This window comes from Eptesicus fuscus, chromosome 6 (assembly GCF_027574615.1).
Source record: "Eptesicus fuscus isolate TK198812 chromosome 6, DD_ASM_mEF_20220401, whole genome shotgun sequence".
NCBI classification, from domain to species: domain Eukaryota; kingdom Metazoa; phylum Chordata; class Mammalia; order Chiroptera; family Vespertilionidae; genus Eptesicus; species Eptesicus fuscus.
Genome location: NC_072478.1, coordinates 9,821,087 through 9,846,653, shown reverse-complemented (window position 1 = coordinate 9,846,653; position 25,567 = coordinate 9,821,087). Strand labels below are relative to the sequence as shown.

The 25,567-nt window shown below is 43.5% G+C and overlaps 1 protein-coding gene and 1 long non-coding RNA gene across 4 annotated transcripts in view; one reads left to right on the top strand and one right to left on the bottom strand.

Annotated features, from left to right (window-relative positions):
• Positions 1–5,246: 5,246 nt before the first annotated feature.
• On the bottom strand, positions 5,247–9,211 carry LOC114235118 (uncharacterized). Its single transcript, XR_003621300.2, has 2 exons — positions 9,027–9,211; positions 5,247–5,411 (listed from the first exon to the last, which is right to left on the bottom strand). It is a non-coding gene; the product is annotated as an uncharacterized LOC114235118 (long non-coding RNA).
• Positions 9,212–9,226: 15 nt separating this feature from the next.
• BNIP3L (BCL2 interacting protein 3 like) overlaps positions 9,227–25,567 on the top strand; it is a 30,830-nt gene continuing 14,489 nt past the window's right edge. For all 3 annotated transcript variants that reach the window (XM_028160595.2, XM_054717204.1, XM_008151453.3), the window contains exons 1-2: positions 9,227–9,414; positions 19,534–19,717. In XM_028160595.2, coding sequence (XP_028016396.2) covers positions 9,315–9,414; positions 19,534–19,717 — 284 coding nt within the window. In that variant the 5' untranslated portion in view covers positions 9,227–9,314. The remainder of the gene's footprint in view (positions 9,415–19,533; positions 19,718–25,567) is intronic.

Sequence of the window (25,567 nt, the reverse complement as noted above, 5' to 3'; positions counted from 1 at the left end):
GAGTCCCCTTCACAGCAGGTCAATTTTGAGTGCAGACTGCATCCCAGCAGTCACCACTGCCCTGGGTCAGCACAGAGAAGCCTGTCCCCCAGCGCCACACATTCAGAGGGCACTGCAGCCCTTCCATTCCAGCCTGAGGTCTCCGGAGCACACTGCTGTCAATTCCCTGGACAGCCTCCGATCCTGTGCAAGAACACAGGTCCACAGGAGCGACCTTAAGTATGAGGTGCCACTGCCACTTCACTAAAAGCTTCCTGTGGTAGTGTGGAGCCAGCCTGGCCCTGTAGTTTGGAAATATTTACAGGTTGTAATGATGTAAAAACATAGCTAAGTTTTATTTCTATCAATTCAATGCCAGAGAGAGCACTTTATGCCAGTGTCATTGGACCCAAAAATAAATACCCAAAGTTACAATTTTGAAGCCTCAGCTCTCCATCCTCCCCATGTTTTTGTGTGAATACCACAGTTTCTTAATCTGACCACTATTTCAATATCCAATATCTCAAATCACATTGCCATGACTATTGCCTATGTTCCTTTTTCTCTCCACCTTGATTTCTATTCCTACTGATCTTCTGGCCATGTTTCACTCCTCCCTGACAGTCACTATTATGGTGATCTACACCTCCCCCCTGCCTTTTCTCAATATTTCCAATTCAACCCACATCTCTGTTCATGGAGTGGCATTGACAGCTTTGATGCTCTACTTATGACTCTGTTGGAAGGAAGCAGGGGAAGGACTTGTGGATGGTATATAAAGTCTACAGTAGTGTACAGTAATGTTCTAGGCTGTCACATTCATCCACCCCTCACTCGCCAATCACCCAGAGCTTCCCGTCCTGCAGGTTCCATTCATGATAAGTGCCCTACACAGGTGTACCATTTTTTATCTTTTATACCATAATTGCACTACTTTTTCTATGTTTAGATACACAAATCTACTCATTGTTACAGCTGCCTACAGTATCCACTATAGTAACATGCTGTACAGGCTTGTAGCCCAGAAGCAATAGGCTATACCATCTAGCCTAGGCTATACCACATGGGTTTGTGTAAGTGCACTCTGAACTCTGAGCATGCCAAATTTCTGATTACCGTAGGCTGTCTCCTTTAAGTCTTAGTTCAAATGTCTGCTCCTCAGAGAGCTTTCCGAGACTAAAGCTAGTCCACTCCCCCTAAGTCTCAATCTCCAACCCCCAGGCCTTATATTTTCTTCATGTCACTTGTTACTAGCTGACGTTATGTCAATCATTCATTTCAAAATTATCTGTATCATGAATGAAACAAGAAAGAGGCCTTGTCTGACTTCTTAACTGCAGTGGTCTGGATTCCAAAACATGCCTGGCACTTAATAAATGCACAAAGAGTATTTTATTGACTGACTGAATAAATACATCCTGGCTTTTTTATCAGTTCTCTGTAACCTTGTCCAAGATACAATTCCTTATTGGTAAAATGGCACTAATAATGATACTTAACTCTTAAGGTTGTAATGGGATCAATTAAGGTATATATGTAAAATACCTAGCTGAGTCCCTGGCATCAAACAGTAGCTGTTATGATGTTGGCATTTAAAAAATATTTTTTTATTGATTTTAGAGAGAAAGGGAGAGGGAGAGATAGATAGAAATGTCAATGATGAGAGAGAATCAGTGATCGGCTGCCTCCTGCACACCCCACACTGGAGATTGAACCTGCAACCCAGGCATGTGCCCTGGCCAGGAATTGAACCGTGACCTCCTGGTTCATAGGTCAACACTCAACCACTGAGCCATGCTGGCCAGGCTGATGTTGGCATTTTTAACGATGATGTGATATTTTGTAATGTATTCATTGAAGGAAGTTTTCACTACATGTAAAGTCTAGGTTGACTTTTTTAAAAAATATATTTTTATTGATTTCAGAGAGGAAAGGAGAGGGAGAGATAGAAATATCATTGATGAGAGAGAATCATTGATTGGCTGCCTCCTGCACGTTCCCTCCTGGGGAATCGAGCCCACAACCCGGGCATGTGCCCTTGACTGGAATTGAACATGGGACCCGTCAGTCCATAAGCTGATGCTCTATTCACTGAGCCAAACCTGCTAGAGCTAGGTTGACTTTTATACTTTTAGCAATTGAAAGAGATACCAGTATTTTCTGCCTTCCATCATTTCCAGTAAGAAGTCTGCTGTATTCTTATCTTTGTCTATAAATTACATCGTTTTTTGTTGTTGCTTTTAAGTTTTTCTCTTTATCATTGTCTCCTCCCCCACTCCCCACCCCGCTACATTTGAGTACAATGTGCCTTAGTATGGTTTTCTTCATGTTTTTCCTGATTGGAGTTTTTTGAGTATTTGGTAAGCATGGGATCATAAATTTCATCAATTGGAGAGATTTTTCTTCAAAGGAATTATTTCTTTAATGGTTTTCTCTGTAGTTTCCTCTGCTCTCCTTCTAGGACTTCCAATTATATGTATGTTTTACTTTTTGATAACATCCTTTAGGTTACTGAGGGTCTGTTCATTTTTTCCCTATCATTTTTCTGTGTTCTTCTTTTTAAATTGATTCTATTGCTTTGTCTTCAAGTGCACAAGTCTTTTCTTCAGCTATACCCAGCCACACTAGACATCTATCAAGTACTCAACAGCTACAGGTGGCTAGTAGCAACTCTGTTGGAAATCACTATTTTCAAATATCTTTTACTCTAGAGATAGGTTAGACCTACACGAAGCCATGACTTTTCTGGGGTCTCTACTGGGGTTTTCATTGACACTCCAATTTGTCTTAACATAATATATTCCATTTCTGAGTAATTTCCATCCCTGGAAATTGTTCATCTTGCAGTTCCCATGTATTACTTGCTTATGAAGTCTCATTCTATGCTTGCATGGCTTAGTATTAAGCAAAGAATAAAATGGATCAATATACAGATTTATTTTTCATGCACTGGTCGCTTCTCTGTTCAACAACTTCTGGTCATCTTACCTCCCTGGACTCAAACCTCTGTCTCTTCATCTCATCAAGTCTGCCAAACTCTGCTTTTGTTTCTCTTTTTATTTTAAATATATTTTTTTATTGATTTCAGAGAGGAAGGGAGAGAGAGATAGAAGCGTCAATGATGAGAGAGAATCACTGATCGGCTGCCTCCTGCATGCCCCCTACTGTGGATCGAGCCCGCAACCCCGGCATGTACCGTTGATCAGAATTGAACCCAGGACCTTTCAGTCCACAGGCTGACACTCTATCCACTGAGCAAAACTGCTAGGGCTGTTTCTCTTTTTACATTTTATTTCCTGTCCTAGTGACTTATCCAAAATATCATAGACTTAATGAATTAATATTTCTACCACTATTATAGATAATGATGAAATTATACACTGTAGAGTAATTTTTGCAACATATTTTACTTAAATAGTTATATCCATGTTCTGACTAATTTTGTTTAGGAAATTAATATACCTTTTCAATCAGTGATACAGTCTTCATTTCTTCCATATTTACACAATTTTTACTGTATATTTCTTTCATATTTAGACGACCTAAATATAAAACCTTATTAATAAAGAAAATCAAAACTCCCCAGACAAGAGCCCTCTGTGTGGGAGAATATATTTGGCAATGAATGATACATCTGATAAAAGGTTAATATCCAAACTATATAAGGAACTCATAGGACTTAACAAAAGGAACACAATCCAATCAAAAAATGGGCAAAGGACCTAAATAGACACTTCTCCAAAGTGGACATAGAGGCATATGAAAAAATGCTCAAAGTCACTGATCATCAGAGAGATGCAAATTAAAATGACAATGAGTATCACCTCACACCTGTCAGAATGGCTACCATCAACCAATCAACAAATGACAAGTGCTCGCGAGGATGTGGTGAAAAGGGAACCCTAGTACACTGCTGGTGGGAATGAAGACTGGTGCAGCCATTATGGAAAACAGTATGGAGTTTCCTCAAAATATTAAATATGGAACTGCCATTTGACCCAGTGATCCCACTTCTAGGTATATATCCTAAGAAACCCTAAACACCCATCAGAAAGAATATATGCACCCTTATATTCATAGCAGCATTATTTACAACTAGTGGCCTGGTGCACAAAATTCATGCACATTAAAAGGGAATTAATTAGAGGAAATATTTTAATATTGCTATTTGCCCTTTCTCTATAATACAAGTGTTAGAGATGAATGAAAATTAGTAAAACGCATATGAAAATCTCCCTCCTGTCAGAGTCTGGGGCTTGCTGCAGGACACAGAGTTAAGTCCCCGCCCACCTGTGCCTCAAAGTCGTGCGAGACCCAGACCCAGCCGGCCCTATCCCCGTCAAGCCCCGCAGGGCAGGGGGTGCAGCCTCAAGTCCCCCGGCCCAGTGCCGGGGGGCGGGGAGGTGGCCACAGCCTCAGGTCCCCTGTCAAGCCCCGCCAGGTGGTGGGTGCAGCCTCAGGTCCCCTGGCCCCTGTGCGAGGGCATGAGGGTGTGACAACCATTTGTATATTAGCCTTTTATTATATAAGATAGCTAAGATCTGGAAACAGCCCAAGTGCCCATCAGTAGGTGAGTGAATAAAAAAGCTGTGGTACATTTATACCATGGAATACTATGCAGCAGTGAAAAAGAAGAATCTCTTACCCTTTGAGACAGCGTGGAGGGACCTGGAGAGTATTATGCTAAGTGAAATAAGTTAGTCAGAGAAAGACAAGTATCACATGATCTCACTCATATATGGAATCTAAGTAACAAAATAAACTGATGAACAGAGTGGATCCAGAGTCATGGAAACATGGAACACAGTGTGGAATCTCAGAGAGAAGGCAGGGGAGGTTGGGTGGGTGGGAGGTGATCAACCAAAGAACTTGTGTGTGTGTGTGTGTGTGTGTGTGTGTGTGTACATATATGCATAACCCATGGACACAGACAATAGGGTGGTGAAGACCTGGGGCGGGGGGGCAGGCAGACCTAGGGGAGAGGGCAGGGGCCGGCTTGAGGAGGTTGATGGGGAGAAAAGTATATGTAATACTTTAAACAATATAGATATTAAAAAAAAATTCCCAAACAAGAGAATGACTACATATTTTAGTGGAAATTCTGGACAATGACAATAAAATCTGTAGTATGTTAACAACAGAATATAAAGGAAGAAATATCTAGTAAGAGGCATTAGTTCAAAAGTTGTAAACTCATTCATTTCTTATATCTAATCAATGTATCATTTTGATCTCTTTGTTTAAAAATAAATTATATTAAAGCAGGATATATAATAAATTCATCTATTGCTTCCAAGCAAATCACCACAAACTTAGAGCGTTAAAACAACACAAACTTATTATTTCACAGTTCTGTAGGTCAGAAGTCCAGTGTTCTTGGCTGGTTTTTCTCCTCCAGATTTCACAACGATGAAATAAAAATCATTGATCATCTGGGAAAGAGAGGGTAGGGGCAGGAGGGAGAAATTAAAAAGGGCACTAGGGAAATGTTGGTGATGATGGATACGTTCACTATCTTGATTGTGGTGGTGGTTTCACAATGTACACACATAGTCCAAAGTTGTCAAATTGTGTATTTAGAAATATGTGGTTTGTTATATGTCAGTTATTGGGGGGGGGGGGTGGGGGAGAAGATGTTTCAAATAAAAATTCCACAGCCAACAGGCCAATCTTCCAACAGGCCAACCTTTTAGAAATGCATTATCTTAGGAATGCTATCCTCAGAAAAGTTCAGCTAGCCAGAAGTAACTGCATAAATTGTGGCAATGGGACCCATAATGAGCAGTGAATATATAACTACAGAACTGAATCTAAAACAAATATGAGGGTGCTGTTGTAGATTACATTATTGTTCCCAATTCTTCATCCTCCCAGAATCTATTCCTTTTGCAAATTCACTTTGCAGGTGGCTATCTGACTTGCTTTGGCCAATAGAACGTGCATGGAATGATAGTTCAGAACTGCATTTACTCATTCTTTTTGAGCTTCTTTCATCATAGTGAGAGGAACATGCCTTGACCAATCCATGGTCCAAAGAGGATGATCGACAGGGGAGCAGAACTGAACCACCTTTCACTTTGAAACTAAATGCATTTGAGCAAAGTCTATACTAATATCCTTCAGATGCAGGAGAGAGAATTAATGTTTCTTGTTTAAGGCAATGAGTTGGGGTGGTTTGCTATGCGGCATGATTGTGGCAATTGTTATAGGATACATACATTATGACATATAAACTCTAGTAATGTTGAAATTAATAATTAACAAAAGTTGGTTGTGGTGGGGAAAAGGGAGAAAAGAAAGAGACCAGGCAAGATATGCTATCTTATGTAAACTCATCAAATTCATCATATTAAGTTGATGAATCAAGTGACAGATATACAACTCTATCTAAAACTACAAAAGTAAATAATAAGAGAGTATGATCAACTAAAAAATAGGTAGGTAGTTGAGGGAAAGGTGGAAGAAGAGGACTTATACTAATTTCATTATTGCTCCTTTCTGGGCATTAAAAGAAACTGTCTAAAGAAATAGAGATTAGCCCTAGCCAGTTTGGCTCAGTGGACAGAGCGTTGGCCTGGGACTGAAGGGACCCAGGTTCAATTCCAGTCAAGGGCATGTACCTGGGTTGCAAGCTCCATCCCTGGCTGTGGTTGGGGCCCTTGCAGGAGGCAACCAGTCAATGTGTCTCTCTTACATCGATGTTTCTCTCTCTGTGTCTCTCCCCCTCCCTTCCACTCTCTCTAAAACTCAATGGAAAAATATCCTTAGGTGAGGATTAATAAAAAACGAAACAAAGAAATAAAAATTAGCCCTAACCAGTTTCTCAGTGGTTAGAACATAGTCCTGTGGACTGAAAGGTCCAGAGTTCTGGTCAAGAGCATGTACCTGGGGCCCTAGCCGTTTTGGCTCATTGGATAGAGTGTTGGCCTCTGGACTGAAGGGTCCCAGGTTCCGTCAAGGGCACATGCCCAGGTTGTGGGCTTGATCCCTAGTAGTGGGTGTGCAAGAGGCAGCTAGCCAATCAATGTTTCTCTCTCTCTCCCCCTCTCACTCTCCCTTCCTCTCTGAAATAAAAAAATAAAAAACATATTAAGAGCACGTACCTGGGTTGCAGGCTCGATCCCCAGCTCCAGTCAGGGCATGTGTGGGAGACAAACAGTCAATATGTCTCTCTCACATTGATGTTTCTCTCTGTGTGTCTCTCCCCCTCCCTTCCATTCTCTCTCTCTAAAAAAAAAAAAAAAATCAATGGAGCCGAAACCGGTTTGGCTCAGTGGATAGAGCGTTGGCCTGCGGACTCAAGGGTCCCAGGTTTGATTCCGGTCAAGGGCATGTACCTTGGTTGTGGGCACATCCCCAGTAGGGGGTGTGCAAGAGGCAGCTGATGGATGTTTCTCTCTCATCGATGTTTCTAACTCTCTATCCCTCTCTCTTCCTCTCTGTAGAAAATCAATAAAATATATTTTTTAAAAAATCAATGGAAAAAACTATCCTCAGGTGAGGATTAACAAAAAACAAAAAAAGGAAGAAATAGAAATTAAAAGAATTATATAAATACTAGAGGCCCGGTGCACAAAATTCGTGCATGGAGGGGGGTGTCCCTCAGCCCAGCCTGTACCCTCTCCAATCTGGGACCCCTCAAGGGATGTCCGACTGCCCGTTTAGACCCGATCATGGTGGGATCGGGCCTAAACGGGCAGTCAGACATCCCTCTCACAATCCAGGACTGCTGGCTCCCAACTGCTTGCCTGCCTGCCTTCCTGATTGCCCCTAACTGCTTCTGCCTGCCAGCCTGACCACTCCCCTGACAAGCCTGATTGATGCCTAACTGCTCCCCTGCCAGCCTGTTTGCCCCTAACTGCCGTCCCCTGCAGGCCTGGTCACCCCCAACTTCCCTCCTCTGCCAGCCTGGTCACCCCTAACTGCCCTCCCCTGCAGGCTTGATCGCCCCCAACTGCCCTCCCTGCCAGCCATCTTGTGGTGGCCATCTTGTGTCCACATGGGGGCAGGATCTTTGACCACATGGGGGCAGCCATCTTGTGTGTTGGAGTGATGGTCAATCTGCATATTACTCTTTTATTAGATAGGATAGAGGCCTGATGCATGGGTGGGGGCCAGCTGGTTTGCCCTGAAGGGTGTCCTGGATCAGGGTGGGGGTTCCTTTGGGGTGTGGGACAGTCTGGGCGAGGGGCCTGTGGTGGTTTGCAGGCTGGCCACGCCTCCCCCCCCCACACCCCCCCCCCACCCCCGGCAACCCAAGTGGAGGCCCTGGTATCTGGGATTATTTATCTTCTACAATTGAAACTTTGTAGCCTGGAGCGGAGGCCAAGGCAGGCCAGGGCTTCAGAAGCTTGGCTTCCTCCATCGCCGGGGGCAACCCTAGCCTCCTGCTCTTTCCAGCTCTGTGGCTGCCGCCATTTCTGTTTGGATTTATTTACCTTCTATCATTGAAATGTTGTAGCCTTGAGTGGAGGCCTAGGCCGGCAAGGGCAGGCGGAAAGCTTGGCTTCCTCCATTGCCGGGGAAACCCAAGCCTCCCTCCCGCTCTCTGTGGCCACAGCCATCTTTGTTGGATTTGCATATTTGCTCCTGATTGGCTGGTAGGCATGGCTTGTGAGTGTACCAGAGGTATGGTCAATTTGCATATTACTCTTTTATTAGATAGGATATAGTTATAAAGGCAAATCACTAAACAAATTTTAAAATTTCAAGTTTTAGGATGAAATATGTTGTAAAACAATAATAGCGTGTAATGTTTGTAATTAAAACTCTTGAAATTCTTTAACAACTAAAAGTCTAGTCTGCCTTATACTGTTCATGTTTTACCAGCTTTATTTCAGGTTTACGACAGGGAGGCACTGGGTCTTTTCTTCCTTTGTGTCAGCAGCATCACCTATGACGTAAGTGAGGCCTTACAGATACCAAAAAGGATGGCTAGAACGCTGTTGATCCTGTAGGTGTGGGAGACGTGGGTGCCGGCACATGAGCACCTTACACTTCCTCATTGCACACTGCTACCCCATCCCGGTTCCAGCCGCATAACTCACCCGTCCGGCCGGTGCAACAGACACGCAGGAACGCATTCCTGGCGCGCCCGTCAGCGTGCCTCCCGCGTCTCCACGTCCGTAGTCCGCCGGGAACGCCCCGCCCCTCCCCGCCCCGCCCCGCCCCTGCTTGTGGTGTTGTCGTCACGTGGCCGGGGCGGGCTCTGACGTCAAGGGCGGGGCGGGACTGCGCAGGAGCAGAAAAGGGGGCGGGGGACTCAGCTTGTTGTGTTGCTGTCCGAGAGCCGGAGGCAGTCCCGCAGCGGCCGCCGCTCCTCCAGCCGCCCGACCATGTCGTCTCATTTAGTGGAGCAGCCACCGCCCCTGCACAACAACAACAACAACTGCGAAGAAGGGGAATCGCCTGTGCCCCCGCCAGCCGGCCTCAACAGTAAGCGCCGGGCGGGCGGGCGGGCGGGCTGCCTCAGGAGATGGGGGAGGAGGAGCCCCGCCGGCCCGCGGCCGGCTCCGCGCGGGGGGCGGGAGGAGAAGGCAGCCCATTGGTCCAGGTCGAGTATGTGCGGGTGACTGACAGCTGCCGTCACCTGTCAGGATGAGATGCTTCTGCCTTCCTCTGGACCGGTCTTCGCTTTTTCCTGGGGTCTTGGGGGTCGGGGGCTGCTGGGGTTCGCTGTTGGGGAGGGCCAGTGGGTGGGAAGAGTGGGGGTACGAGCCGGTCCCACCTGAGGCGGCCCCTGAGCGGAACCTATCGGGGGCCTGGAGGGGCGGGCCTTGGGCGCCGGGGCGGGTGGGCGGAGCGGGCGGCGCGGGGACGTGGGCCGGGATGGGGACGTGCGGCGGGGACGCCGGGGGATGGACGCGGGCCGCCGGCGAGGGGAGGGGGCGGCCGCGGGGCGGTGGGAAGCCGGGTGTGCTGCGGGCCTCGGCCCGCTGACCCCACCTCGCCGGGTCGGCCTGCGTCTGGGCTTGGGAACGTGAGCCCTCTGGTTGCGTCCCTTTGTTACCACAGGCGGGTTAGGAAAACCATTTAGTAATTTAGTGGTTACTTGTATCACGTTGCGGGGGGAGGAAGCTATGCTACTTTTTTTTTTTTTTTTTTTTTGAGATGTTTCAGAGTTGCTCAAGTGATTTTTTTTTTTCTTTTCTTAACGATAGGGTTGTGTGCCCTATAAACCTGTTTATGAACAAACACCCTCTTGAACCATACAAGATTGCACAAATCACGGAGTCTGGGGCAATGGATTTTTAGAAACGGTTAAAAACAGATTCCCGCACAAGGGCGGTTGAAAGGGAATGGCAGTATTGAGTTACGACCAACTACAGTTGCTTTTCATGACATTCTGGTGCTTAGACACCTTGTCCTAAGGGTATTCCCAGGCGTCTTTAAAGCTCAGGGTCTTGGAAGGGTTTTTGCCTGATCTTTCTGTAATTCCTTTCATGAAAGAGGTGGTTGGGACAGTTAGCATATGCCAGATGAAATTGTTCAAAAATCACTTTGGATGCTTAAGTGACATTTAAAAACATTGCAGTATCTTTCATAAGAGGGCGGTGTACCAGTCTGGCCTCAAAATTATTTTAGGGAAGAGAGTTCCTGTCCTCCCAAGATGGGGATAGAATTTGAGTATTTGAAGATGTTTTCATTGCTTATTGCTGCTGCTTCATCTTTTTGTGGATAAATTCCTGAAATGTTGACTTTTAAAAACGTTTAACTGTCTTATGGTCTGGAATATAAGACATATCATTTCCTACAGTAAATTAGTATTAAGAGTCCATAGGTGTTATTTGCTTTACATATTAATATGCATTTTAAAATTATTTACCTGTGTTTAGCTTACTCTTAGAAGCATGGGATTTTAGAACGGGAAGAGATTTTAATTTGATTTTTAAATTTGTCTTTTTCTTTTATTTTTTAATCTTTATTGTTGAAAGTATTACAGATGCCCCCTTTTCCCCCTATTAACCCCTTTTCCCCCCACCCCACCCCTTCATCACACTATTGTCTGTGTCCATGAATGCATATAAATTCTTTGGTTAATCTCTCCCCACCCACCTCCTAAAGTTTTATTTTTCAATTACAATTTACATTTAATATTATTTTGTATTAGTTTCAGGTTTACAGTACAGGAGTTAACAATCATATACTTTACTAAGTGTGGGGAGGAAACTTGAGAGATAACTGTCACTTGTTATTTACTAAGAAAGAAATCGATCTAGAGTAAAGTGTGTTGTCCTAGTTCACACCCGGCTGGGGCCTAGAGCTGAAGTTTTTACTTCCATCCCATCTAGTGCTGATTTCAGGACACTTCTTTTCAGTGGCCAGATGGTGTGCTGTGTATCCTCTCAGTATGTTATTCCATCTAATCTAATGTACAGAGGTGACCTGACCATCTTACCTCTTTTTAGTATCCGTTTCTTAGTTGTACTCTGTTTTCCTATAATGCCTTTAAGTTAGCTATTTGGCTAATATGTGTACATGATTTCACAGAAAGCAAAGGAATTGTAATTTTCCTTTGACCATTGAACAAAAATAAAAAAAAATGGGGTTGAGCTGTATGTGATTGTTTATATCTGTGTCTGACAGACATATGAGATATTTGATGATGTTGGCCAAGCAGTTGCTGCTACGTTTATGTTACCTGTTAAGAAATGGAAGAACACTCAGCCTGTGTATGATGTCAGAATGTTGCATTGGAAAAGCTGCTAGGTAGAAAGCATTTTATTTGGGGTAGGGTGAGCTTTTAAATTACTGAAAAGCTTTTAGGCAGTGCCATATTTAATTACTCCCCTTTTGCCTTTTACTCTGTTTTTTTAGCTCATTATACAGCACTGGACGGAGCAAAACAAGAAGCCTTATTAAGCCCTTCAAATGATTTTTGGGCACTGGGCAAAGCAACTTATCCAGGCATCTAATATGCACTATTCAAATCGCTGATAAGTTGGAGTTCTTTGTCGGGTAAAATTGCACAACTATGAAAAACAGGAGATGAACTCATGGTACAGATTATCTCTGGCTTGGGATTTTATCTTTAGTTCAGGGGGTCAAAGCAGAGTTTTAATAGCAAATTATTGAAATACCAGAGGCCCAGTGCACTGGTAGGGTCCCTAGTGGCTGCCGGCGGGGGCCTCCCTCCTTCCCCTGGCTGGCCCCGCCCGCTGGTCAAACTCCCGGACAACTCCCGGTCGAAAAGAGAATTTGCATACTACCCTTTTATTATATAGAATTTGAAATAATGAAACATTTCTCTGATATATATTTTTTAGTTTACCATTATAGGAGGACTGTTCACTTTCATTACATATTAGTGGACAAATATCTGGACAGCTTTCAAAGTTAAAAGATTCTTTTCCAATTTCCAGTTGTTAGTTTTATTCTTAAGAAAACTATTAAATTACTTAAGAATATTTGTATAGGGCATGTATCTCATAAAAATCAGGAGGTAATAAAAGGAAAATAGAGCCCTGGCCAGTTTTGCTCAGTGGATAGAGCATCGTCCTGTGGACTGAAGGGTCCCAGGTTCGATTCTGGTCAGGGGCATGTGCCTGGGTTTTGGGCTCGGTCCCAAGTAGGGGGCGTGCAGGAGGCAGCCCATCTGTGGTTCTCTCTCATCATTGATGTTTCTATCGCTCTTTCCCTCTCCCTTCCTCTCTGAAATCAATAAAGTTATTTTTTTTAAAGGAAAATAGAGATAGCAGTATAATTCTTATTGTTTAATGTAGGAAGTACAGCCCCTTTTTTTCTTTTTAAACATTTTTAGCCATGATGTTCTTGCTTCCCCATATTGCAAGAAAGCTTTGTGAAACTTCACTGCCTCCTAATACCGTTTTTGAACACATAGGTAACTAGTGTGTAAGTACCTCCTTACATACTAGTTACTGACTTTCTGTTTCATAAGAATGTCAGTGACTATTCATGGTCTGAATTCTAGCATCAGGTACTTGAAATAAAATAAAGGCTTTAAGGAAAGAGAATAAGATGTAATGAAATGGGTCACCCCTGTTTAGGGTCAGAGTGACATGTGGAGCCTTGAAAACTTGAGGGAAAATTTAGAAATAGTACTCTTCTTCCTTCTCTCTCCTCTCCCTCACCCCTAACTTTCCACTTCCCTCTTGTGTGAGGATTGAACTAGAGGCCCAGTGCATGAAATTCGTGCACGGGGGGGGGGGGGGCGCCCTCAGCCCAGCCTGCACCCTCTCCAATCTGGGACCCCTCAAGGGATGTCCGACTGCTGGCTCCCAACCGCTTGCCTGCCTGCCTTCCTAATTGCCCATAACCGCTTCTGCCTGCCAGCCTGATCACCCCCTAACCAATCCCTTGCCAGCTTGATTGCCCCTAACTGCCCTCCCCTGCAGGCCTGGTCACCCCTAACTGCCCTCCCCTGTAGGCCTGGTCCCCCCCAACTGCTCTCCCCTGCAGGCCTGGGTCCCTCCCAACTGTTCTTCCCTGCAGGCCTGGTCGCCCCCAACTTCCCTCCTCTGCCGGCCTGCTCACCCCTAACTGCCCTCCCCTGCAGGCTTGATCGCCCCCAACTGCCCTCCTTTGAAGGCCTGGTCCCTCCCAACTGCCCTCCTCTGCTGGCCTGATTGCCCACAACTGCCCTCCCTTGCAGCCCTGGTCCCTCCCAAGTGCCCTCTCCTGCTGGCCATCTTGTGTACACATGGGGGCAGGATCTTTGACCACATGGGGGCAGCCATCTTGTGTGTTGGAGTGATGGTCAGTCTGCATATTGCTCTTTTATTAGATAGGATAGAGGCCTGGTGCATGGGTGGGGGCCAGCTGGTTTGCCCTGAAGGGTGTCCCGGATAAGGGTGGGGGTTCCCTTGGGGCATGGGGCAGCCTGGGCGAGGGGCCTGTGGTGGTTTGCAGGCCGGCCACGCCCCCAGGCGACCCAAGTGGAGGCCCTGGTATCTGGGATTTATTTATAGGCTACAAAGTTTCCTTTGTAGCCTGGAGTGGAGCCAAGCCTTCTGCTTGCTCCATGGAGGCAGCCATTTCTGTTTGGATTTATGTATCTTCTATGATTGAAACTTTGTAGCCTTGAGTGGAGGCCTAGGCCGTCAAGGGCAGGTGGAAAGCTTGGCTTCCTCCATTGCCAGGGAAACCCAAGCCTCCCTCCTGCTCTCTGTGGCCGTAGCCATCTTGGTTGGGTTTATTTGCATATTCGCTCCTGATTGGCTGGTGGGCGTGGCTTGTGGGTGTAGTGGGGTGATGGTTAATTTGCATATTACTCTTTTATTAGATATATATATATATATATATATATATACATACATACACACACACACATACATATATATATATATATCGCTAATATGCTAAGTGTCTGTCCGACTGGTAGCTATGACCACCGGGGGCAGCTGCTCAACACAGGAGCTGCCGTGATGCTCACTGGCCATTTACAGAGAAATGGCACTGTGGACCTAGCACCCACAGCAACACTCGGCTTCCCCCAAGTGGGTCACAGGCCCTGCCACCACCCCGGAGCGACAGCCTACCAAATCGCAGCCGACGCTGCTGAGATCCCCAAATGTCTGTGAAGCGGTTCCCGTGCCTCATCTCATTTGATCCTCACAGAAGTCCTGGAGTAGGTAGATAGGAGACTCAGTGGAATCCTATTTTCTTTTCATTAGCTGGAAAATGGAGATTTAGAAACTTGGCCCGACTGAAAAGAAGTTAGAAATGGTGGACCTTGAAAATGACCTCAGGATTTCTCACCGCAGAATATAGTCAAACACTGCTGCAGTTAAATATTTTACCCTTTATTCTACCTGTGTGATCTACAGTAATAATCTGCTTCGTGTTGATATAACTGCCGTGTTGCTGACAATTACCTGAAAGAGAACTTGGGGTGCTTCACTGGGCTGGAAAAAGTTTAGCTAAATCAGAAAGCAGGTCTAATTAAGCAAGTTTATTCTATATCTTCAGTCTAACGCTCTCCCAACTGAGCTATTTCGGCTGCTGTTATTCTATATCTATAAAAGGCTAATTTGACTTGCGCATGTGCAATACATATAAAGCTCTCACTGGCACCAATCGCACGCGTGTGTTTTGATCTGTCATTGTCCATCGTGAATTTGATTGACATTTCTATTATAGAGAAAGGGTGCACAGCAATCTGCTAGTGTGTGTATATATATATGGCTAATATGCAAAGTATCCCCTCGGGAGTTTGACCAGGAATTCCAATCACTCGCTATGACATGTGCTGACCACCAGGCGGCGGCGCAGAACGAAGGAAGGCCCCAGCTGGCAGCAGGGAAAGGAAGGCCTCGGCCAGCAGCCGGAAGGCTCCAATAAGCCCTGATCACCAGCCAGGCCTAGGGACCCTACCCATGCACAAATTTCATGTACCGGGCCTTTAGTATTAAAATATTTCTTCTAATTAATTTCCTTTCGATGTGCACGAATTCGTGCACTGGGCCACTAGTAAAACTATAAAGAGTATATACACCATACAGTTATGAATGTAATCACAATAACTGGACCCGCCTTCACGATGTATGAGAGAATATAGAAGCATGCTTCTCTGAATCTCTTAGCATTCTCAAGAACTTAAAATAGAAAAAATCCAATGTATTGTGTATATGTACAATCTGGCATAACAGAACAGTTTTCAATTTGTAAGTAGGCTTTTAATGTAACAGAGCCTGCAGTGTTTTTTATTATATATATATATTTTTTTTAAATATATTTTATTGATTTTTTTACAGAGAGGAAGGGAGAGAGAGTTAGAAACATCGATAAGAGAGAAACATCAATCAGCTGCCTCCTGCACACCCCCTCCAGGGGATGTGCCCGCAACCAACGTACATGCCCTTGACCGGAATCGAACCTGGGACCCTTCAGTCCGCAGGCCGACGCTCTATCCACTGAGCCAAACCGGTTTCGGCAGAGCCTGCAGTTTTTAATTTTAAAGATTATTAGGAAGAGAATTCACTCAGATTTTTTTCTGCTTTCTGTTGCTTGGACAGCACAGTCCTCATATCTTGCCTTGTTTCCTTTCTAAGTAAAAAGGGACTTAGGATTGGTAGAGTTAGAACATGGAGAAATTCTGAGCCGTAAATCAGGAATGAACCAGATGATGAGAAAAAGACGTGTAGTTCATCTGTTGAGAAAGATAAATTTGCTTTTTCCCCATTTTTCTCAAATGATGAAGCTGATATGTAGCCTCTTAATATCTGTGTGAATAACTTTCTCTGCAGTACCAGTTTTTTTTTTCCATAGATGATATTTCTGGAAGAGAATTATTCAGTTAAAGGAAATCTACCATTTTAAGGCCCTTAATATATATTGCCAGATTACCCTCCATGAAGCCTTGGTTTCAATCATAATGTTGGAAACAATACTTTGGGTAATGGTTGACCATTGCCATTTAGAGAAGTATGGCATATCTTTATGATGGGATGCAAAGCAGTTGTATAAACATTGACATTGAAAGACATCTGCAAGTTGTTAGGTAACAAATGCTGCTTACAGAAAAATGAATAGTATGATTCCATATTTAAAATTCTGGAAGTTTACATAGGAAAGTTTTAAAACTGGTTTCCTTTGGGATAGGAATGTGAGATTGGGATGAGAGGTATTTTTACTTTATGTACTGATGTTTGCATTTTCAAGAAACATTTTTATAATATTTTTTAAAAGATAAAGTATAATTTTAATATTACCTAACACTATGTACTAGTAACCTTTCCTATTTTTAATGTCTTTTATTCATTTCATCCCCCTAACAATATTATGAGGTAGATACAATTATTATCCCCGTTTTACAGATGAGAAAACTGGCAAGTGTAGGGTATAACAGCTGTACTAGTAAGTGATACAGTTGGAGTCTGGCTTCAGTCTGTGCTCTTAACTGCTGTACTAATATATGTCAAGGAAATATTGTCTTTCTTAAGTAGAAATGCTTTCAGTTATGCTGAGTGTTAAGGCAGAGATTACTTTTATTACGTTTTTCTAGGTATTTTTCCCCAAGTTCCTAGATTATGATTGCTTACATATTTTTAATATAGGAAGTAGAATTTAGATATTGGTGTGGAAATCCTTCAAAAAAGTAAGGTCCAGAAAACCTGATATTGTTACACCCTTTTTTCTCTTTAATTAGCTACTTCAAGTGAACATTAATTATATTTTAGGGAACACTGGCTTCCACAGAGACCCATCTGGAACTCCTGGTTATTTAGTTCTGATTCTGCCAGAGTAGCTCCGGCCTTTTATTTGTTTTTGTTAATTGTACACATTGGGCTTCTGTACAAGAACTGGTTCTAAAATAAGTTTGAAAATCCCAGAAACAGTGAAAGCAGAAAAAAAAACAACAAAAAAAACAACCAACAGTTGATATCATATACCTCTCTCTTTCTCTGCCTCTCTTTCCAGTTAAAATATTTTGCCCAGCTCTAAATTTAGGGATGCATTTGACATATTTCTTAACTCTGGAGGCACTCCAAATATTTAGTTAAATATTCAGTGTTAAATCTGCCTTAGCTTTGCTAGTTGAATTTGTTAACCCATGTTGAGTTCTATCTAGTCTGTGTACATTTTTGTGCGCACATAGAATAATGCCATGGAGACGCCATGTAACTGTGTTGCTGGGCAATATAGTCTCAAAGAATTAGTAATAATTATGGAACTGTGACAACCCTAGGACTGCCTCAGAGGGAAAGGAAGGAAAAGATCACTTCTTTTTTATTTAGCAAACACTGTTCTAAGTAATTTACAAATATAAACTCTTCTTTATTGATTTGAGATAGAGAGAGAAACATTGATATGTTGTTACACTTATTTATGCATTCAATGGTTGATTCTTGTATGTGCCCTGACCAGGATCGAACCCGTAATCTTGGTGTATAGGGATGACTGAGCTACCAGGCTAGGGACAAATATAAACTCTTTTAACTAGTGTGTGACTGAGCAGCTACTGTTTAGTAGTAGCTTTACCTATTTATAATAATAAATATGCTAATTAGACCGGCTGACCTTCTGGATGAAGCCGGGGCCACGAAGCCCGGGTCCAGGGTGCCAGAGGGAAGCCGGTGCCGGCAGTCAGAGGAAGGAAGGCCTGCTCTTGCACAAATTTCGTGCATCGGGCCTCTAGTGTTCCTATATTTAATCATCACAATAGCCCTGGGAGGTAGGTACTATGTTATTATCACCTCTGTTTTACAAATGAGGAAATTCAAAGTCAGAAAGTCAGATACTAGTAGATAGTAAGGGGTGGAGTCATATTTCCAGTCAAGTATGCCTTTGAGCTTTCCCTTCACATCAGGATGTTGTTGAGCTCACTTCTAGATCTGGAATAGTCCTCACCTCATTTAGAGTGCCTTTAGGGTTTGAATCTTATTTGGGTGATTATTCTGATTTGCTGATGGAATACTGTTCAATCACAGAACTCTCTCTAATGCTTTTGCTGAGAGTTTAGAGCAGTGGCCCCATCAACCTGCATGGTGACGATTTCCAAAACAAAATTTATTGTAAGGAATGGAAATTGCGGAAGAAAAAATACATTACTATCTCTTTTTTTGTGTGAACTTGACTTATTGGCTACTATTGTAAATTCTTGTTAAAATGAAAACACCTTCATGTGTTCAGCAAACTGATTAAGCCAATAAATATTTTTTAGACCTATCTACATTACCAGGGCCACATCCCCTTTTCTGTGGTTCCGCCCCCTTCGACCGTTCCCCTGAGAAAACTTCAGTGTTGCCTGTAGCAGATGAGCAGTTATTTCTCCCCCCACACCAATGAGGCTTAATGAAAAATCTAGAAGGTAGTAACTTGTGCGAGAGAAGAGAGAAGAGACAAGTTCTTACAAGGTATGTTTAGCGCATAAAGGAGTAAGAATAGAAGGTATGAGATATAAAGGGAAAAAAGAAACTAATTTGTGGAATAGAGGTGCAGCCTTTTTTTTATTTTATTTTTTTCAGATTTTGTTAGCACTGTCACCTGATTTAGTTGAGAGCCAGCTGCATTAATTTTGTGCTCCAGATCTGTACACAAGTTGAGATTTTTATGATTGCATTTAAGTTGCTTCTCTAGGAGCTTCTCAGTAGTTTGTGCTAATTAGGACACAGTTGTTAACTTACTTACTAGATGATCTTTATGAAACTGTCATATATTGATGTTATTTGTGGAGAGGATACAACTAAATAGCTGAGGTAGACTATGTAAAAGGTGTAAACTAAAATATAAAAAGGTAAGTAGCCTGTCTAGATATAAAGTAGCTATTTTTTGAAAAGCAACCTAAAAATTTCCAATAGTGTTTATTGTATATAAACTAAGCTTTAACCAGAAAGAAAACTGGCTGAAGGACACATTTACTAGTTTTAGAGTTCAATTTTTTCTAATTTGGTTGATTGCATGAGCTGCTTCAGGAACAGAACTATGTAGATTTGTAAACTTTTATTGCTTCTTGTTTAGCTGTCTCAGAATACGTTTTGCGTTTGGTTTGAGGCGAATAAGACTTCTTATCTGAAGTCGCCATATTCACATCTGTGTGCACATGACAGATTTCAGTTCTGCTGTGCTTAACAAGTTATCTGACTTGTCCAACAGGTTCCTGGGTGGAGTTACCCATGAACAGCAGCAACGGTAATGATAATGGCAATGGGAAAAATGGGGGACTGGAGCACGTCCCTTCCTCATCCTCTATCCACAATGGAGACATGGAGAAGATTCTTTTGGATGCACAACATGAATCAGGACAGAGTAGTTCAAGAGGCAGTTCTCACTGTGACAGGTAAGTGAGATCCATGTTTTGGTAGAATTCAGAAAACAGATGGGTTACAAGGTTAATTCCCATTAGGAAAAATAAATGGGAAAATATGACAGCCGATTTATTACAGCATGTGTATTTAAAATCAGACAGCTAATTGACAAGTACTTGAGTGCCCATTGTTTTCCCTCATATTAAGGCAGTTTCCTTATCAGACTGTATCATATTTAGATGATTATCATTTTAAAAGTCAGTGGCATACCCCTGGCCGGTGTGGCTCAATTGGTTGGGCATCATCCCATGTACTGAGGGGTTGCTGGTTCGATTCCTGGTCAGGACACGTGCCTGGGTTGTGAACTTGATCCTTGGGATTCGGGGGGGGGAGGGGTAGGGGCGGAATGCAGGAGGTGGCCGATTGATGTTTCTCTCTCTCTCTCCCCCCCTTTTCTTCTTCTTTCTCTGGAAATCAATAATAATAAAAAAAATCTTTGAAAAAAGTCAATGGCGTAAATGTTTGTTTATAAAATTAATCTAACTTTCTCCCATTTTCTTTTATCTTTTGTGTCCCTGTTTCACAGATCACATTCTGCCTTGAATATAGTTATCTCTGTGTATATCTGTCCTCCCTTCTAGATTGTGAGGCTCCAAAAGGCTGGGGTCGTGTTTCATCTCCTTTGTACTCTCACAGTGATGGTGCTGGCGTGTAGTAGACACACAGTAAATGTTTGCGTCACAGGAACTGCAAGTTGGTTCAAGTTAGAACAGTATTTGCATGGTGGAAGCACCGACCAAGTCTGTAAAGATAGTTCATTTTGAAGGCCGTTCTGTTTTATCTGAGGAAGATTTATTTTAGACCTCATTTTTCTCTAAGTTAGAGAAACTAATTCCACTGATTAAGGACTTTTTATGGTGAAACAATAAGAATATAGAGGAGCCGAAACCGGTTTGGCTCAGTGGATAGAGCGTCGGCCTGCGGACTCAAGGGTCCCAGGTTCGATTCCGGTCAAGGGCATGTACCTTGGTTGCGGGCACATCTCCAGTAGGGGGTGTGCAAGAGGCAGCTGATCGATGTTCCTCTCTCATCGATGTTTCTAACTTTCTATCCCTCTCTCTTCCTCTCTGTAAAAAATCAATAAAATATTAAAACAATAAGAATATAGAGGAATGTATGTGTAGAATGAAACTGAGCTATTAGTTTATTTTCAGTATAAGCATCTCTGTTTTTCAGAGGAACTAGATATTCAATGACACACTGGTATCATTTAACAATTCTTAGATCAGTGACAGCCATACTTATAGCACGATGGGGTACTGGATGATCTTCTGGTTAATTAACTGGTATCAGCCATGTAGAAAATGCAAATGCCCAGGAAAAGGTTAAAGAAACATTTAAAAATGAAAACAATGGTCCCTAGCTGGGTAGTTCAGTTGGTTAGAGTGTTGTCCTGATACGCTGAGGTTGCGGGTTCAATCCCTAGTCAGGGCACATACAAGAATCACCAATGAATGCATAAATAGAACAAGTGGATCAACAAATCGATGTTTCTCTCTCTCTCTCTCCTGGTCTCTCTCCCTCTCTCTCCAAAAAGAAATAAAAAATTAAAAAATATATAAACTGATTACTTTAGGGGATGGAATTACAGATTTTTCTTCTTCTGAATATATTTGTACTTTGTAAAAATTGTGTGTGTAGCACGTATTATTACTTATTTTTTTAAAAAGTATAAAAGGATTAACTGAGGTAAGTCATGTTTTGAAGTTCCTGGGTGTCTTATGATCCACTGATGTTAACAAGGCAGCAGAGGATTGGTTTGCTGTCTCTGTGGCACAGTGTGCACCCCGCCACCCCACCTCATCTCTGACTTACTCCTGTGCTTTTAAAGAGCCTGGGATGGCTCCGGTCAAGAAGCAGAAGGAGAGCAGATAGCTCTTTTCTGAGCAGCTTGCCTTTGATTCCAATCATGACAGCATTAGTGTGTCTTTCAGAATGAAGTTTATATTGTACGAATACCTCAGAGATATTACAGGTTTGGTTCCAAACCATCGCAATAAAGCTAGTATCTCAATAAAGCCAGTTGTACTGGTAATCCTTGTGCTGGTGGAGGGTCGAGTCTTCAATTTGTAAAATACACAACCTTTTAAAATGCAGTAAAGCAAAGTACAATAAAACATAGCACAAAAAAGAAAGTAAAGGTATTACATGCATATCATGGAACTCCCTGGTAGTTTCTGTAGTTTCCTGCTTATTATGGCCCTGCTGATGGGCTTTCAGTATCCATTCAAGTAGGAGACCCTTGATCATTGGCACCAGTATGTTCCTTCATCTGTTGTTCACTGTGCTGTCATTGAGCAGAAAACAAGTCACCCGCTTGCCTCTCTGGTCATTTTTTTTTTATTTTTTTATTTTTTTATTTTTTTTAATTTCTTTATTGATTAAGGTGTCACATATTTGTCCTCATCCCCCCATTCCCATCCCCCCCCTCCCCACGCATGCCCCAACCCCCTGTTGAACTTAACCGTTGGATAGGCTCATATGCATGCACACAAGTCCTTTGGTTGAACTCTCCCCCTCTCCCCACCCTCCCCTATCCTCCCTCTGAGGCCTGATAGTCCCATCGATGCCTCCTTGCTTCTGGTTCTGTTCTTGTTCCTCAGTCTATGTTGTTCATCATTTCCCCTAGATGAGCGAGATCATATGTCACTAGATATATACTTATGAGAACTGAATGTGAGACGAGCAATAATAGTTATGTTGACAGGCAGATGGATCAGTCTGTAGTGAGTTTCTTTCTGGACCAACAGTTCTTTTGAGACCCAATTTCAATGTCCACCAGTTCCTTATCTGTACATGTCAGCACTGACCCCTCAGCTCTGGATGGTGGACAAATGGTGGTAACGGAGGTCCGACTCCCTCTGGTTTGGTCTCGGCGAACCCAGGGGCACGGCTTCACCTGGACTAAGGGGCACGTGGCCTCACCCGGATCTAGGGACACATGGTCTCACCCGGACCCAGGGACGCTTGGGCTCTCCCAGACCCAGGGGCACGTGGCCTCATCCGGGCCTAGGTGTCCGAGGCCTCACCCGGATCCAGGGACCCATGGTCTCACCCGGACCCAGGGACGCTTGGCCTCTCCCAGACCCAGGGGCACGTGGCCTCACCCGGGCCTAGGTGCACGAGGCCTCACCCAGATCCAGGGACACATGGTCTCACCCGGACCCAGGGACGCTTGGCCTCTCCCAGCCCCAGGGGCACGTGGCCTCACCCGGGCCTAGGTGCACGAGGCCTCACCCGGATCCAGGGACACATGGTCTCGCCCGGACCCAGGGACGCTTGGCCTCTCCCAGACCCTCTGGTCATCTTATTTCATTTACTAGAGGCCCGGTGCACGAAATTCGTGCGCGGATAGGGTCCCTAGGCCTGGCCGGTGACCAGGGCCGATCTGCAGGGTGACTGGTGGGGCGATTGGGAGGCCCCCACTGGCACCTACCTTGGCTGGCCTGGTACCCCCTGCTCGCCGGCCCAGCCCCCCACTGCCACCGCCAGTCACCTCTCTCTGCGGGATGACTGGCGGGGCAATCGGGGGGCCCCCACTGGCACCCACTTTGGCTGGCCTGGCGCCACCCGCTTGCCGACCCTGCCCCCTGCCACCACCGCTGGGGGCAGCTCCTGCATTGAGCGTCTGCCCCCTAGTGGTCAGTATGCATCATAGCGACTGGTCATTCTGCTGGTCAGTCGATTTGCATATTAGGCTTTTATTATATAGGATGGTTGCAGTTATACTTGTAATTGAATATGAAGTCACCTTTGCATGATTGTGTTTCAGTTGGGTTTCTAAGCATGTGAAGTGAGGGGTGGCAAATGCTTTTTAACACTTTCCTGTCCCTCAGCTTATGTATCTACAGGCTCTGGGTTACTGGCCATCTTTCAGAGGAGGCCTGGAACTCTAGCTCAGTAATACTTTTGGGATATCTGACTAACACTCTTGAATATTTAAAAGAGTCTTCATAATTCATGTCATTTGAATTGTCATGCATCTCTCTATTTGAAGTTGTTAAGAAGTATTTCTTGTAGGTGGAAAAGTTTTAGGATTTCTGGGTATTGGTACCAAAGCTAATTTATATATACTTTCAGTTTAAAAATGATTCCGTAGATATATTTTTGTCACTGTGGTGGTTGTTAGAAGATAACTGCTATGTGTTTTGCTTTGTGTTCCACCCTGTTGTAGGAGTTTTCAACCTACATGCTAGATTCACCCAGGGAGCTTTTATTTTTTTAAGTTTTTAAAATATATTTTTATTGATTTTTTACAGAGAGGAAGGGGGAGGGATAGAGAGTTAGAAACATCGATGAGAGAGAAACATCGATCAGCTGCCTCCTGCACACCCCCCGCACTGGGGATGTGAACCCAGGGAACTTTTAAAAATACCAGTGCACAGCCCTGGAGGTTCTCATCTTGTTGTCAGGGGAGGGGTAGAAACATGAGAAGATATTAAAATCTCTCCAGCTAATCTTAACAGGAGCCAGGATTGAAGCTCTAATGCATTCCAAATTGTTAGGAGTAGTAAGCAGTTCACCAGTGAAATGTTTAGTATTTTTTGAGTGAGATGGGTGCCAAGGGTAAGGAAGAGCGTGGAAGTAGAGCAGGGCTTCTGTCGGACTTGGTCATGCGCCTGCCTCGACCTGGTCTTGGCTGTGTAAAGCTGGCCCTCACTTGGCTTTTGGCTGTGAACCCAACAGAGTTATGAGCATAATGACAATAACTGGGGACAACAAGAGCACCTTGCTCTACTCGGTTTCTGTGCCATAGCCTGGGATTTCTAGTTCAAGGCAAACATTTCTAAATACATTAATATGTTTGTTTGATACAGAAGTAGCTTTTTTCTTATCTTCATTTAAGAATCTCCTTTGTCAACCTAGGCTTAATCAGTCTAGTATATTTCTGGTGACCTTACTTATTTTTGAGTCAGTCTAACCAACAACTCTATATATTAACATTGTACACATGCTCATGACAACTTTAATAGTTAATACTTATTCCTTTGAGCAAGTTAAGCCCAGAGCATTTTTAAAAATAAATCTTTATTGTTCAGATTATTACAGTTGTTCCTCTTTTTTCCCCCATAGCTCCCTTCCACCCAGTTCCCACCCCCACCCCCCGCTCTTACCCCGCCCCCACTGTCCTCGTCCATAGGTGTACGATTTTTGTCCAGTCTCTTCCCGCACCCCCCACACCCCTTTCCCCCCGAGAATTGTCAGTCCACTCCCTTTCTATGCCCCTGATTCTATTATATTCACCAGTTTATTCTGTTCGTCAGATTTTTTATTCACTTGATTTTTAGATTCACTTGTTGATAGATATGTATTTGTTGTCACTTTGTTGTTCATAATTTTTATCATAATCTTTTTCTTCTTCTTCCTCTTCTTAAAGAATACCCTTCAGCATTTCATATAATACTGATTTGGCGGTGATGAACTCCTTTAGCTTTTTCTTATCTGTGGAGCTCTTTATATGACCTTCAATTCTAAATGATAGCTTTGCTGGGTAGAGTAATCTTGGTTGTAGGTTTTTGCTATTCATCACGTTGAATATTTCTTGCCACTTCCTTCTAGCCTGCATAGTTTCTGTTGAGAAATCACCTGACAGTCGTATGGGTACTCCCTTATAGGTAACTGTTTTTCTCTTGCTGCTTTTAAGATTCTCTCTTTGTCTTTTGCCCTTGTCATTTTAATTATGATGTGTCTTGGTGTGGTCCTCTTTGGATTCCTTTTGTTTGGGGTTCTCTGCACTTCCTGGACTTGTAAGTCTATTTCTTTCACCAGGTAGGGGAAGTTTTCTGTCATTATTTCTTCAAATAGGTTTTCAATATCTTGCT